Source organism: Microtus oregoni, unplaced genomic scaffold (genome assembly GCF_018167655.1).
Source record: "Microtus oregoni isolate MIOR12 unplaced genomic scaffold, Mior012 000030F_ref0000283, whole genome shotgun sequence".
NCBI lineage: Eukaryota > Metazoa > Chordata > Mammalia > Rodentia > Cricetidae > Microtus > Microtus oregoni.
This window is the reverse complement of record NW_024543089.1, coordinates 1,668,898-1,682,697: the sequence shown is the minus strand read 5'-3', so window position 1 is coordinate 1,682,697 and position 13,800 is coordinate 1,668,898. Positions and strand designations below refer to the sequence as shown.

At 37.5% G+C, this 13,800-nt stretch overlaps 1 protein-coding gene and 1 non-coding gene across 2 annotated transcripts; both read right to left on the bottom strand.

Moving 5' to 3' along the window:
* Nucleotides 1–4,829: 4,829 nt before the first annotated feature.
* On the bottom strand, nt 4,830–5,585 carry LOC121465272 (keratin-associated protein 24-1). Its single transcript, XM_041678459.1, has one exon. The coding sequence runs from the start codon at nt 5,574–5,576 to the stop codon at nt 4,830–4,832; it is 747 nt and encodes a 248-aa protein (XP_041534393.1). The 5' UTR covers nt 5,577–5,585.
* Nucleotides 5,586–7,516: 1,931 nt separating this feature from the next.
* Nucleotides 7,517–7,624, bottom strand: LOC121465432. Its single transcript, XR_005976655.1, has one exon. It is a non-coding gene; the product is annotated as a U6 spliceosomal RNA (small nuclear RNA).
* Nucleotides 7,625–13,800: the final 6,176 nt, after the last annotated feature.

Sequence of the window (13,800 nt, the reverse complement as noted above, 5' to 3'; positions counted from 1 at the left end):
ACCAGAATTATTCCTTGATAGGAAGAATTTTGTACTTAAAGTAATATTTTTACTTCAAAAAATCATTGTAGATTTATGATCTCTATTTCTCAAAAAATATATTTGACATAAGTATACTTTTACTCTCTAATTTAATATAGAATCTCACTATTTAACCAGGTTGCCTTTGAACCCTCATCTCAGGGCAGAGACAAGACATAGCCCATTATTTTGTATTTATCATGCTATAAAAAGGCATAGTAAATGATTTTTTAATGTATTCTATGTTTAGATGAAATTCACCTTGGCAAATCTCAATGAATTATTGCATATTGGTATTTTCTAGAAGGCATTGCACTGTAGATAAAAAGGACCTATTTCCCTTTGGTATTTAATATTGTCATTAAAAGTATGGCATAGAGTGCTTGTGATTAAATGTTCTCTCCATTCAGAGGGAGCAATCAACTTTATTTCTCAATACTATTTTCCATTGTTTTTAAATTAAGACATTCTTTCTTTCTGAATCTTCAACCCTTATTTTTGAAATTCTCCCCTGGCTGACAAGTCTTTACTTTTGTTGCATGTTAGTAGGTTCTAGTTTGTATATTATACTATATTAATTAGATGAAATATATATTATAGAGAAAATGTTTATTTATGTGGTATAAATATACCACAACATACATTATTATTGCTCTTCATTTTTATTGTAAAGTTTAGCTTTTACCATAATAACTTATACTGCTGTAAACCACTGCTTTTAATTATAAAATACTTTTAATTATAAAATGCTTATGTGTTACGACTAGATTATACTTTAGTTGATAATTTCTCATAGATTAATTTTTCATCTATTTCTTATTACATGATATTTTAATGAAATAGATTGGAGTTTTGTCTTACTTGGCAGTGTCTGGAGACTTGCAGAGGGCTGGAAAGAATACAACAGTCCTACTTTACCAATGGGTTTAAACTCCAGGACTTCCAGGGGATTCCTGGAACTTCAGGAAACACCAGATACTGTATTTAGTATATATTTCCTTACAGCTGTGTATTAATGTCAAAATTTAATTTAAAAATTAAATTAATAAATTTAATTCATAAATCATTGATATCATTAATACATAACTACAAGAACATACACTAAGAAAATTCTTCCTTCGCTCTTGTGTTTTTGGGATGCTAAGTTCTGCAGTGCTCTGATAGTCTGACAATCCAGGTGGGCCCTGACTAACAAGAAGGTCACTGCACCACACAGATTTGTCAGACAGCGAGATAACTGACATCCCAAGTAGGACAGAGTGACAGCTTATTTCATTACTCATGTTGTTGTTCAACATAAAACTTATCAGTTGTTTCTTTATGGAATTTCCATTTTGAATTCGTGCACTTCAGATGACTGCAGGCAAGTCTACAGAAAACAAAGCAATGAATATTGGAAACCATTGTACTGGAAGGATCTGAGTCAAAGTACTGTAGCTTTTGGGAGAATTTCAGATATGGAATTGTAGATTCTTGAGTAAAATTTAGGTTAACAACTGTGCTTTTTGCATGTAATTAAAAAATAGAGCCTACATTATGACTGGATGGACTATATAATCAAAAACACCCTCCACCATCCGTGGTACTACTACTAAAACCTGAATAACAAAGCTATAAGCGATGTAGGCATAGGTTTGTCCTCTGCAGTAGTCTTTCCCAGGAGACACTTCAAGATGAGTATATCAACACTCATATCAACATTCAGTTGGTACCTTTGAAGCCCTTCCACCCTCACAGGCACTATTGATATCCACCCCTACCTGCTGTTTGTGAAATGATATTTGTAAGTTAACATATTACCAACTTATGTATGTTTGACAAAGAGATGCTAGCAAGAATGTCATCTTTTCATAATGAAAAATTGCTAAGGAAGTCTACTATACTAAAGAGTTTACAGGCAATTTGTATTTTTTATTAATTATCTATTCACATTATTTGCCTGTTTCTCATCAAGACATTTGTGCTTTTTTTTTTGCCATGTAGCTATTAAATAGTTAGGGAAGTAAATTTGTGGAGCACATGCAATGGATTTTATCTTAGGGATTTCTTTGTATTATTTTTTTCAGTTATTTCACTTTATTAATAGAGATTTGTTTTGGGCTTACTGTTTACAGAAAACTTAGGTGGTAAGCACAGTGTTCTCACATGCTCCATCACCTCCCTTTATTTCTCATTTTAAAATGATATGTTCCATTATTAGGCACTTTTAATTTTATCAAGGTCGCATTTATAAATCTTGTATAATTAGCTTGTTTTTTATTTAAGAGAACCTTTCTTATCCACAATCTTTGCTCTAATGTCCTATATTTTCTCTCTGTTTTCCACACTGGTGATATATTTTTGCAACCCTCCTCTAGTCAAACACAGTGCCTCTTGGGTTCACATCAGTCTGCTACGTCACCTTCCCTTATTCATCCTTGAGTCCTTAAGACCCTGTCCCTTAAACATTCAGACATCACTCCAAGGCCAGTTCTTTCAGAAAGTGCTCTGCCGTTTTTCCAGTTAGAAATGATCTGTCCCTCCTTTGAAAGTTGTCTGTTGTTAAATGGCTGAGATAGTACTATGTTTGTTTCATCTGAACCATTCTTCAGAAGAGTCAGTCCCGTTAAATCTTCATGATCTCAAAGAATCCTGTTTAATGTCTAAAAGAATAGGTTTGCCTTCAGAATTTGCAGAGAAAGAATACATATTTGGTCAAGATACTGAGCACTCAGCTAAAGCACACAAAACTGTTTTCAAGTACTTGAACACCTATGCTGTGTTAAGAGAACGAAGTGAGTCTTATATAGTCATTGTTTGGTTCCTAAGGATAATAAATTTTTGTAACTTATGATAGAATTCTTTGAAACTTCAAGACACGCACATGAATGAGGAAAGTCATCTCCCAATATATTCAAGCAAAATCAAGACATTAATACTCTGAAGCCTTCACTACACACAGTAGGCGTGCACTGACTATTAAAATGCCAACCCCATGTGTACAGTTTGAAAGTTTTAATTTTGGACATTGTGGTAGTTTGAATGAAAATGACCCCTAGACTGCTAGGAGACTGGTACCACTGGGAGGTGCAGCCCTGTCGGAGTAGGTATGGAATTGTTAGAAGAAGTGTGTCACTGGGGGTAGACATAGAGGTCATTGTTACTTCCTGATGCCTGCAGATCCAGATGTAGAACTCTTAGCTACTTCTCCAACACCATATCTGTCTGTACACTGCCATGCTTCCCACCTTGATGGCAATGTACCAAACCTCTCAATTATAAGCCAGCCACAATTAAATGTTTTCCTTTATAAAAGTTGCCATGATCATGATGTTTCTGCACAAAACCCCCAACTAATACAGATGTTAACTATTTTTGAAGTGCTACAAGTAAAATTCAAAGCCTTTCAGGCCAGGCAAGGACTCTACCTTAGAGTTTTACCCCTAGCCATAAAACACTGGCTGTCAGTACTCTTATTCTTTCTAAACATTCCAGTCTCCTGTTGCCTTCACCTCCACAAAACATCTCCCTTTAAGCATGTTTCAGCATTTACTTAAAGAAACGCTTATAGTATTTTTTTACCACCTAAATTAAAAGTTTTATTTTCTTTTCCTGAAGTTTATAAGCCTAAAACTACTTTTCAAAAGATTCCATATTTAATTACTGAGCTTCTCAATAGTACCTATATTTTATTGTCATATGCAGTATAATAGAAATAAGTACTTTTTTATTAAATTGATTTATAGACATTCCTACCAAATTTCTTTATTTGAAAATTTAAACACAGACATTACAAAATGAATAAATTGAATGTTTTAGAAAGAAAACAAAACAAAAACAAAATACCTGGATTTCATAGTCAACCTATTTTACAATTTGAACTTAGATTATAAATCAATTCTAGGAAAGCAAACCAAAACAACCCCCCCCCCCCAAACTAGAAACCAGCAATTGTATGCATACTGTGCTCAATAATGGCCAAACATCAGTGAATGTGTCATGAAAAATAAGGAAAGACATGGTTTCCAGATAGAAAAGTATTTATTAATCAAGAGTCAAGGCATTTTTTTAGAGTTAGAATGGCATAATTCAACAGAGCAGGATTACAGAAGAATCCAGAACATAGATAAATTCTGGGAATCATAGACAATCTGCAATAGCATTTTTTCTTTGTTTTGTCATATAATTTCTGTATTTCAGTCACTTCTGAGGGTTTCTTCTGAGTGTCCAGGCCAAAGGCCAACTGTCAATCAGCCCTGGGCTTTGTGTCTTTTTTGAAAAAGTAGATTGCTGAGGTTTTCTCTTTAGTCGCTATGTTTGTTAATATTTGCTCATCCTTATAATCAGTCAGGAGGGAAAAGAAGAAATAGCTCCTTTCAGAATGTTTAAGGCAATTTTATTTCTCCCTTCTCTGGCAAGATGCTCATCAGGCGGTTAAAACAAAATAAACAAACAAAAAAAAGCAGAACAAGTGGAAAAAAAGCTGTCGAAATCAACCATCAAACCAAGATAGAAGATCACCACAGTGGCAGGCAGGTGACAACCAGAGCAGAAAAGTTTATGATTGTCCTTCATGTGGAGTCTCTTGCATAAATCCATTCTAGTGAGTTTTAAAGCTAACACTACTATCATAATCAGACTTTTATACAGGGAGCACTAACGAAAAACAAACTACTGAGTGGTGAACCAGGTCTAGGGTTACACTTGAGGCCAGTGCAACAACCTTCTAGAGATAAAGAAATCAATTTAGCAGAATAATAGAGACCTTAGAACCGGGTAGAATCTGCTTCATCAGCCTATCCAGAACTCTCGTGCAAGCTGTAAGTCGATCAGTAGCAATTCAGAGGTCTTCTATTGCTGCATAAATATCTCAAAGGTGGAAATGCACTATGTATGTAGCTCAGAGACTGAAAGTTTCTACATAAGTAGCCCCGTGATGGGAAGCTTGAAGGCCCATAATTTGAATACTGGCAATATCTCATTAGGTTATTTGAGGGTTGGTAGCTATTGGTAATGTAACAAGATGGGGAGAAGCCATTGGTGATGAATCCAAAATTTCCATAGCTTCTATATCCACTGTTGCCCAGACCACAGTGACGAAGTGTTTGGAGATTCGTAGGGAAGGAATTAAATTGCCCTATGAAGCAGGAGCCATATTGAGGAGTTTGGCAGGCTTTAGATGCAAGTCGAGTAGCTGTGGTACAATTGGATACATACCCTTTGGTCGCGGTAGAGGGACAGCAGCTGGGTCTGGATCTGACGTTAGTAGTTTCGCAGGCACTCACGACTTGATTTGCAGATGGGGCATTGCAAGGCACACAGGAGTCCGAGGGATCACCAGCTGGAGAGCAAGTCTTGGGCTCATGGCTGGGAGCTTCGCGGCAAGGTGCTTCACAGTAGGAGTCCTGGCAATGATCCAGAAGCCAGAGATTGCCTTGGCAGCTGCTGGGTACGTAATGTCTGAAGGCCGGGTTTACATCATCGGAGCAGATGGTGATGGAAGGTGTCACGGGGATGTAGCAGTGGTTTCTATGGGAGGTAGCTCTGCAAAGTCCAGGATAGCCCAGAAGAGACATGGAGACTGAGGACAAGCAAGAAGCAGTTGCGTCGGTATGGCCTGGGTGCAGTTGGAGGACTCTTTATATCTTCCCTGGTGACTGCTAGGGACATCTCCAGACTCTTCCTTCTCTCCGTCCGACACAATAACACAGAACGTCTCATTACTGCATTGTTTAGCTACAGCTGCCCGTGTCTTCTGGCTCATACAAAAATAAGTTTGTTTTGAGTCTTCAAAGTACCTGTAATCACTACTCTGGCCATTGCCCAATGGTCAACTTCTGTAGACCATAGCTTTAGTGAATAGTGATTTCAGTGTTGCTAGGAAACTCTCATATGCCAGTTGGCGATTAACAAGAGTTCATGTCTCTACAGGATTCTACAGCATAGTTATTAAAGGGTTAACAAGGTTTCAATAAAACAAGGGCCTATATTTTTCTACTTTTTGACTCTGAAAAAAAAATGCTTCAGGATCTGATCACACATTCTTCAAAGGTGAATGGCTTGGCTATCTCAGCACTGTCACTTGAAAAGGAAGAGGTCCATCTATAAAATGAATCATTTTCCCCAAATATGTGTTATGTACATTTTCCCACAAATATGTGTTATATGTTAGGTCAGACCCTGATGACAACATCTCCGCTGATGTGTTTGGAGAATTCCTTATGTGAGACTCACAGTAATCCTAGTGACATTTGGTGACCTATTATTCCAGACTAAAAATGAAGTGGTCCCCATGGGTCAGTGGTTGCTAAGCAACTGAAGCTTCCATGAAATCCCCTTCTTAAACAGTTTCTACCCCATGTACTATCAAAGAAATCCAGTTTGTCAATATTGTAGTTTCTTAATTGACTAAGATTATGCAACATGTGCCCTTTGCCCATTCTGTAGAACCTCTTTGCCATTAGATATAGAACACTTTCCAGCAAATGGGATTTGCTTGTCCTTTACTTCCTTTGAACATTGATTTTAGTGTAGCTCTGAACCGAAGTTATATTTGGTCTGTGGTGACAAAATGTAATGGCCATGTTGAAAGGTTTCATTTGAATAATCTGTGGGGTTGCTACAAGGCACTACACATAGTAAATAGTGTGCTCTACTCCTTTGAAGTAAGACTACAGGAATTCTTAAGATTTTAATTTAAATTTAAGAACCGGCAGTTTGTTCTCAAAAATGAAAATCTATGCTTCAGACTTACAGACTCCATTAAATTAAAAAGAGCAACATGTGTATTAATAAATTACAACATTACAACATGCAAAAAATTACAACATGTGTAAGAATGATGCATTCAGTCTGAAAGCAGCGCCGACTTCAGGGAAGGTAAGCAAGGACAGGGACAGGTGCTAAAAGACACCATCCTCTTTTGTATCCAGGATGTATTTGTTGCTATTTTATGCCTCTCCCATAGGTTTTTAAAATTGCACTTCGATGTCAACCTAGAGACATTCTGTAAACATTTTTACGAGTCATTATTAATGCCTCTCTGGTGTCTATTACAGAACACAGCAGTGGACAACTCTCCTTCAACACGTTGCTTTTCCTGCTAGAACTGCTTTCATGTGAGAAGAGTCACATCAGTTGGCTGTGGAAACCTCTAGGATATCGTGCAGATTATTTCAGCCTTCAAACAGAAAGAAAATAGGAGGAATTAGATGCATAGGGCAATTGGTGCTGAAATTTCCACTGCAGATGAGCCCTGGTGTTGTAGCGTTCAGGTGCTGGTGGAGCCTAACATCACCCAATCTCTCTATCATTCTTCCACTCCTTTCAGTATTTCACATTATTTTTAACTTTGGCGCCTGTCCTGGAACTTGTTCTCAAACTCCTAGGGAGCCACCTGCCTCTGCCTCTCGAGTGCTGGGATTAACGTCATGTGCCACCACAGCCTGACATTTTTAAAATTGTTTACACACACACACACACACACACAAACACACACACATACACACACACACACGTACACAATGAGTTCTTTATGAGATATGTGTGTTATCTTCATGCAGGGGCCATGCTAATCTGCAGTGTTTCATTCTAATTTTCATCTACGTGCTGCTGAAGTGAACACTCGTATCTCACTTTAGGCTTCTTTGTAACAGACCCAAGGGAGACAAAAAGAACGAAATGAGCTGTAAAGACAACATGTTCTGTCTCTCCCCTAGCACTGAATTAAAAAAGTATTTTAAATTGATATTATTCATAAAAGAGGAAGTTCAGAAATACAACGTAGAATGTCATGCAACGTAAGAAGTGTTCAAAGCCTGGGACTTTATGATACATCTGAATTTCTTTAGATGTGGTAGCACAAATAGTGAAATGCTCCCCACAGCAGTGCTCACTCAGCTTCTCATTGCCTTTTGAATTTTCTCTCCTCCTCAGAATGTCATATTTATACACTAAGCTCTCCCTGTCTTCATTCTTTTCACTGTTTCATGAATTGTTCCCTTTACAAACTGTTTTGTCTCTCAGTCTCCATCTTTGGAAGACACTGAGCAGATATCAGAGTCTGAAACCGGCAGGCTTCCCCAACACACAAATAAAGACTATTGTTATTTATATGGAACTGTCCTCTGAAAGTTTTTGGAGACTCATTATTATAATTCTGTTTCACTTTACTGCTGAAAATGTCATTCCTTTCATCAATTCTCCTCTGCTTAAGGTTTATTGTATTATTGTCTATTACCTATCTCCTCCAAATGCCTACCTTGGGAACCTTTGGTTGCCACATGACATAGTAAAAGGAACATCACAGATATGGATAAAGTAGCACTTCAGGCAGATTCATTTGGATAATCCTAGTGTGATCATGTGCTTCTTTATTTGATGAAGGGAACAACTGAAGGAGAGAGGGAGGGGGAAAGAAAAAAAGGACACACATATGAGCGACAGAGAGAGAGAGAGAGAGAGAGAGAGAGAGAGAGAGGACACATACATCAGAGACAGAGACAGGGAGACAGAGGGAAAGGTGGTTTGCAGAAAAGGTTTTGAATGCTTTGGCCCCAAACTAAACGATGCCAACAACCTTTAGAAAATGGAAAAAGATGGGCGTATCTTCCACTAGACACACTATAGGGAATCAACACTGCTGACTCCCTGATTTTAGGTCAATAGAACTGATTTTGGACTTTTAACCTCCGTAACCTGAAATGAATGAGGTTCTATTACTTTAGCCTGCAAAGTGTGTGATAATTTGCTGCAACAACCAGAGGGAATGAATACTCTATAAGAAGATATAAAATGTAACCAATAGTCTTTCCAGGCCTGTGGAGTTGGGGCTGTGTATTCTGAACAATGATAAGGCGCAAGGAATAAACTTCCTTAGCTATTTAGACAAAAGTATGTCATCCAAGAGTCAGACAAACTCTTCCTTTAATGAGACCATGCAGTCTTTTCAACTCATTAAGAAAGAGTTATGGATCTCTTTCCCATTTTCCCCAAAGGTTAAAATCCTTTAGGATAAGCACAGAGCAAAGGCAACTAAATTTACACTAAGTAGACTATATAAGATAGAATGGTGGATACCTTATAGTCTTCAGGTCACAGGAAATTGCTTCTTTCCTTTCCTTAACTGTGTTCCAATCCACTTGCTAAGGTGCTGTCAGAGAAAAGAGCAACCTCGTGATTTTAGTGGCAAAGGCGCTTACACATCCATACTCGTGTAGAAATTGAACTGTAGATATCGAGTATAACAATGCTCACATTTAACAGCATTGCCCTGGAAAGCTGATGCCCTTGTGACTTCACATTGTTGGTTTGACTTCTCATTAATGTTTTCAAAAGCTCAAGGGCAGATCAGAAAACTTAAAGTTGAAGGGAAGAAATAAAAGAAATACAAGGGAAAGACAAGCATGTGAATTTGATTTGTGTTTAACTTTTCAGAGAAACAAGGAATGTATACAACTTGAAGCAGCTTTATAAAGAGCTAATCAGTGTGGGATTTGCAGTCAGGGCTGTGCATTAATGAGCTTGAGTCTATTATTATGTAACATTTCTATAGTAGGTGTTAACCTTGGACAATTTCTTTCTTAGTTCTTCAGGACTTTCTCAAGCGTACCCAAAGTTAATTGTTTATACTTTCCAAGGATGTGCAAGAGACAGAATAGAAAATACATATTAAGAAAGGGCATGACATATGTTAAACAGTTTTTTTTTATAATTTTCAATTGTTCTAACTTAGGGAATTCTACTCATTAAATAAACTAATGAAATTATTGTCTTTAATTTTTTTTAGTATCATATACACAGATATACAATAATATCTGTCCTCTAAAAGTTAAGTGGAAAAAAAGAAAGGAAAAGCTTCCTTAGACAGTGAAGGAAACTAACTTGCTTGACAGCAGGTCACTAGGTCACCAATCACTTCTGCACAATCCATAATCTTCTTGGTTTGGCGTCCTTGAAGTTTCTATATGTAATTGCTTCAAGTAAGATTTCAATATTCAGGTCTGCTGGATTACATCTCTGTTACCCAGACAAGCACCAAGTTCATTGAAACTTAATAGCTATGTATTTAAAATGGAGTTAAGTATGGTATTTTATTTGTGGGCGACTGTGAGAATTAGATGCAATAAAAATATAATCGACATGTAGTTTTTATTTGGTGTTACAGGTGATTATCATTGGCCTACAGCATTTGTTAATATTCTTGTTAAATAGTATCATTTTCATTATAAGTATTTAAGTATTGCATTTCCTCTAAACTCTTTACATTCTGTGAGAAGATATATGTGTATACATCACACACGAGAGAGAGACAGGGATAGAGAGAGACACACACAGAGAGGGAGGGGGTAAGAGAGGGGTGACAGAGAGGAATGGAGAAAGGTATGAAGGAAAGAAAGAAAAATGTTGCAAGGTGGACAGCTAGATAATTTGCTTTAAACTGTGTGATGATCCTAGAGAGTCAAGTTTTAGGAACTGAGTATTTTGAAGCAAGCTTTGTCTCTATGTAAAGTACAGTTCCCAAGGAGTTCATAAGGAGATATCCCATTAGAGTCAAACAACCTACAAAGGAAGGGCATGTTGAGGTTCCTGCAGAAAGAAACTTGTTTTATTTGCAGTTGCGGGTGTGTCAGTCTTGGGGTTGAAGATTACATCACAATCAACATGTTATTGGGAACTTCTTTGTGGCTCCCAGCTGTGTCACCAGTTGAAAGAAGGAAGCCATAGATAATGGAATGATAAAGAAAACCTAATGGAATCTTACTTATGTGAGTCTTTGAATAAGATGTTTGTCTATTTGAGCTTTCCTACTCAAAAATAACATACCGGGCCTGGGCAGATGAGGCACCTAAAAATTGCCTATAGAAGATTCAGACATGGATTCCTTGTAGGAACAACCCCTAATCCCAAGGGGGGCAGCTATTGCAACATTTGAGGATTTCAACCGGTCATAAAACAAATATTCAAAAACAAAATAAAATAAAATAATGACTATATGTGTTAGGAGATTATTATTATTGTTGATGTTAGAGCTGCTTGCTTGACATAAATATGCAATTATAGTTACTGTGATGTAAGTAGTTGATGAAATGAACAAGTTCCCAGTTGAGTACATAAGAAAGCTGTATTAAGTAGTGAATTTCAAATACATTTGCCAAAGAGAAAAAAAAAAAACAATGATTTTGGGTGATAGTGACCCGATTTATGCAATGATTCATGAAGATCAGGAAAGATGGCATCAGAAGTTTAAGGAGAAAAAGGAACGGGATATTTTCAACTGTCAAGAACTATAATTCATGCAGTCCTTTGTGTTTTGCCCTGTTGGTCAGGACAGACATTGTAACTTTTTCTCATTCCACTCATGGTTTCTAGGATGAGGATTTTGAAGCTGAAGCAATCATAAGCCATTTCAAATAAAAGCTTGCGGAAGTTTGGAATTGTTCATTACTGGAATTGTTCATCATTACAGCATGGCATAGTCTATTCCAATTAAAGAACATACATAATTTTCTTACCAATTGCTAGAAATACAGCTATGCTTTAAGCACTCACATAGAATCCCACCTTCAATCGGGTTCTTGAAAGCATGTGCCTTGCCTGCTTTTCCAGATATTTGCTTTTCCTTTCCTTATATTTTTAATAGAACAAGAGCACCCTTTTTTTTAAGATAATGCAGAACAGTTGATTTTATACAATTTGCAGCAAGTTTATTTAGAGATTTATATAGAAACCTTTATGTCTATGTGAGGACAGATTGATGATACAGAAATGAAGAAGTCTTAATAACAAGGACATTCTAGTGAAGGAACTACTAATTACAAAGTAATTCATCGTACTTGGAAGTGTATCAAAGGAAACAGCCACTGAACTAGAAGCACCCTTATTTCTCAGTCTGGAAAAAAACTCATCAACCTAAAGGTTCTGTTTACTTACCAAGGTATAGATAAGATCCTGGGATGAGAAGTCAATGTGATGTAATTACTGGAGATTAAACACCCCAAAGGAAAAACAAGTTGGTGGAAAAGGACTAAGTGTGTGTGTGAAACAGGCTGAAAACTCTCAAGCACAGAATCCGGGCTCGAGATGCTTTGTAAGAAACATGACTCAGAGAGGCTAACAACCACAGGAAAGATAGCTCAAAGGACAGCAGTGCTGGGCACAAACTTTAAAGATCAGTGGCCACTGGAGGTGAAGCAGAGAAGCTGGAAGCAATGACAGATGGATTTGGGATAGAAACTCTTTAATGAAGAACCCTAGCATGTGTCAGGCCTTTATGGTTAGCAGGGGTTTGAAAGGTAATAGTTGATGAGCCAGTTGCACAGTAGGGTTTGGAGACACAGTAAGAAATAGAAGGGAAACAAGAAAATCTGGACACAGCACACAGCTAGAGGGTTAGTTTCTGGAAGGTTTAACACCAGAGAGTGGGTAGTTGTCTGTGAGGCAAGCACAGCACCGACGGGTCAAGTAACAGAGAGAGGCACAGTGGATGAGACCATGGAAAGATGGCATTGCTCCTAAGAGAATGGGGACTGAAATTTACAGGATACCGTGATGATCTTACAACCATGGTTGGGTTAAATTAGGCTTTCATTTAAGAGGCAAGAAGGCAAGGAACAGCTTGCCTAAGTGATAAGGAATTAGACAGTGTTTTGCGTTTACCTTGGTGGAACTCTTCCTACACTTATTTCCTTCCATCTGCTTCATATCACTTCGTTAGCTTTTTTTTTTTTTTTTTTTTTTTTTTTTTTTTTTAGTTAACGTTTTGTAGTGCAGCCTGTGAAGACGACTTTCCACCCTCTAGTAAAGCAAATCCACTTTGTGTCTTCTCTATGTTGACAATCTCAATTTTGTTTTTTCTTACCAGGCTTGAGAGGCTGTGACACAGTTTGTCACCTGTCACCTGTGCACTGTTCTGGCTTTGCGTCTGTTCCCACTCACAGTAATGCTTGCTTAAACTAGTCCATTTGCATGACTGTGTGCCCTACTCATTACCTCTAAGAATGTCACAAGCCATGGTCCCCCTCTTTCAAAAGTTCTGATATTACTGTTCCTGGATCAAGTGTTGACATCCTAAAATGATGCCCATAGGTCAAAATTTATTAACTTCACTAGAAAGAAAATGCCATGTCTTTCTCTTCTTTTCGTAGTCAGCTACATACATACATCTAGGTATGTGATGTTCTCACACATTTACCTTGACAACATAGCATCTTTGCATACATGTTAAAGAATGTTGCCCTGACAACATAGTAATATTTAGAACTTGGGTTTGATTTTTAGAGACCCAAGGAAGTGCCATACTATAAACATATAGTATATGTGCTATTACTCATGAAATGCCATACATTACTACTCAAGGTAGTCAGCTTTAGTAGATAAACATGAAATGAATTGCCTTCAGCTTATACACTAATATTACAGAATTAATAGAGGTTTTCATCCAAGACCAATACTGGGAGACTTTGAACTTCATGAAACTATATTGAACCAGTATCAAGGATAATTTAATACCACGTGAAGACATCTGTCGTTTTGCAACAATTTATTTTATTTTATTTTTTTTAGTTGTTGCAAAAAAAATTTCCCATTTCCCTCCCCATCCTCGCACACATCGCCCCCTCCTCCCACTCCCCTCCCCCTCTCCCCCTCCCCCACACTCCATTCCCCCTCCCTCTCGAGAATGAAGAGCATTCCAGATTCCCTGCCCTGAGGGAAGTTCACGGTCCTCCCACTTCTATCCAGGACCAGGAAGGTGAGCATCCAAACAGGCTAGGCTCCCACAAAGCCAGTTCATGTATTAGG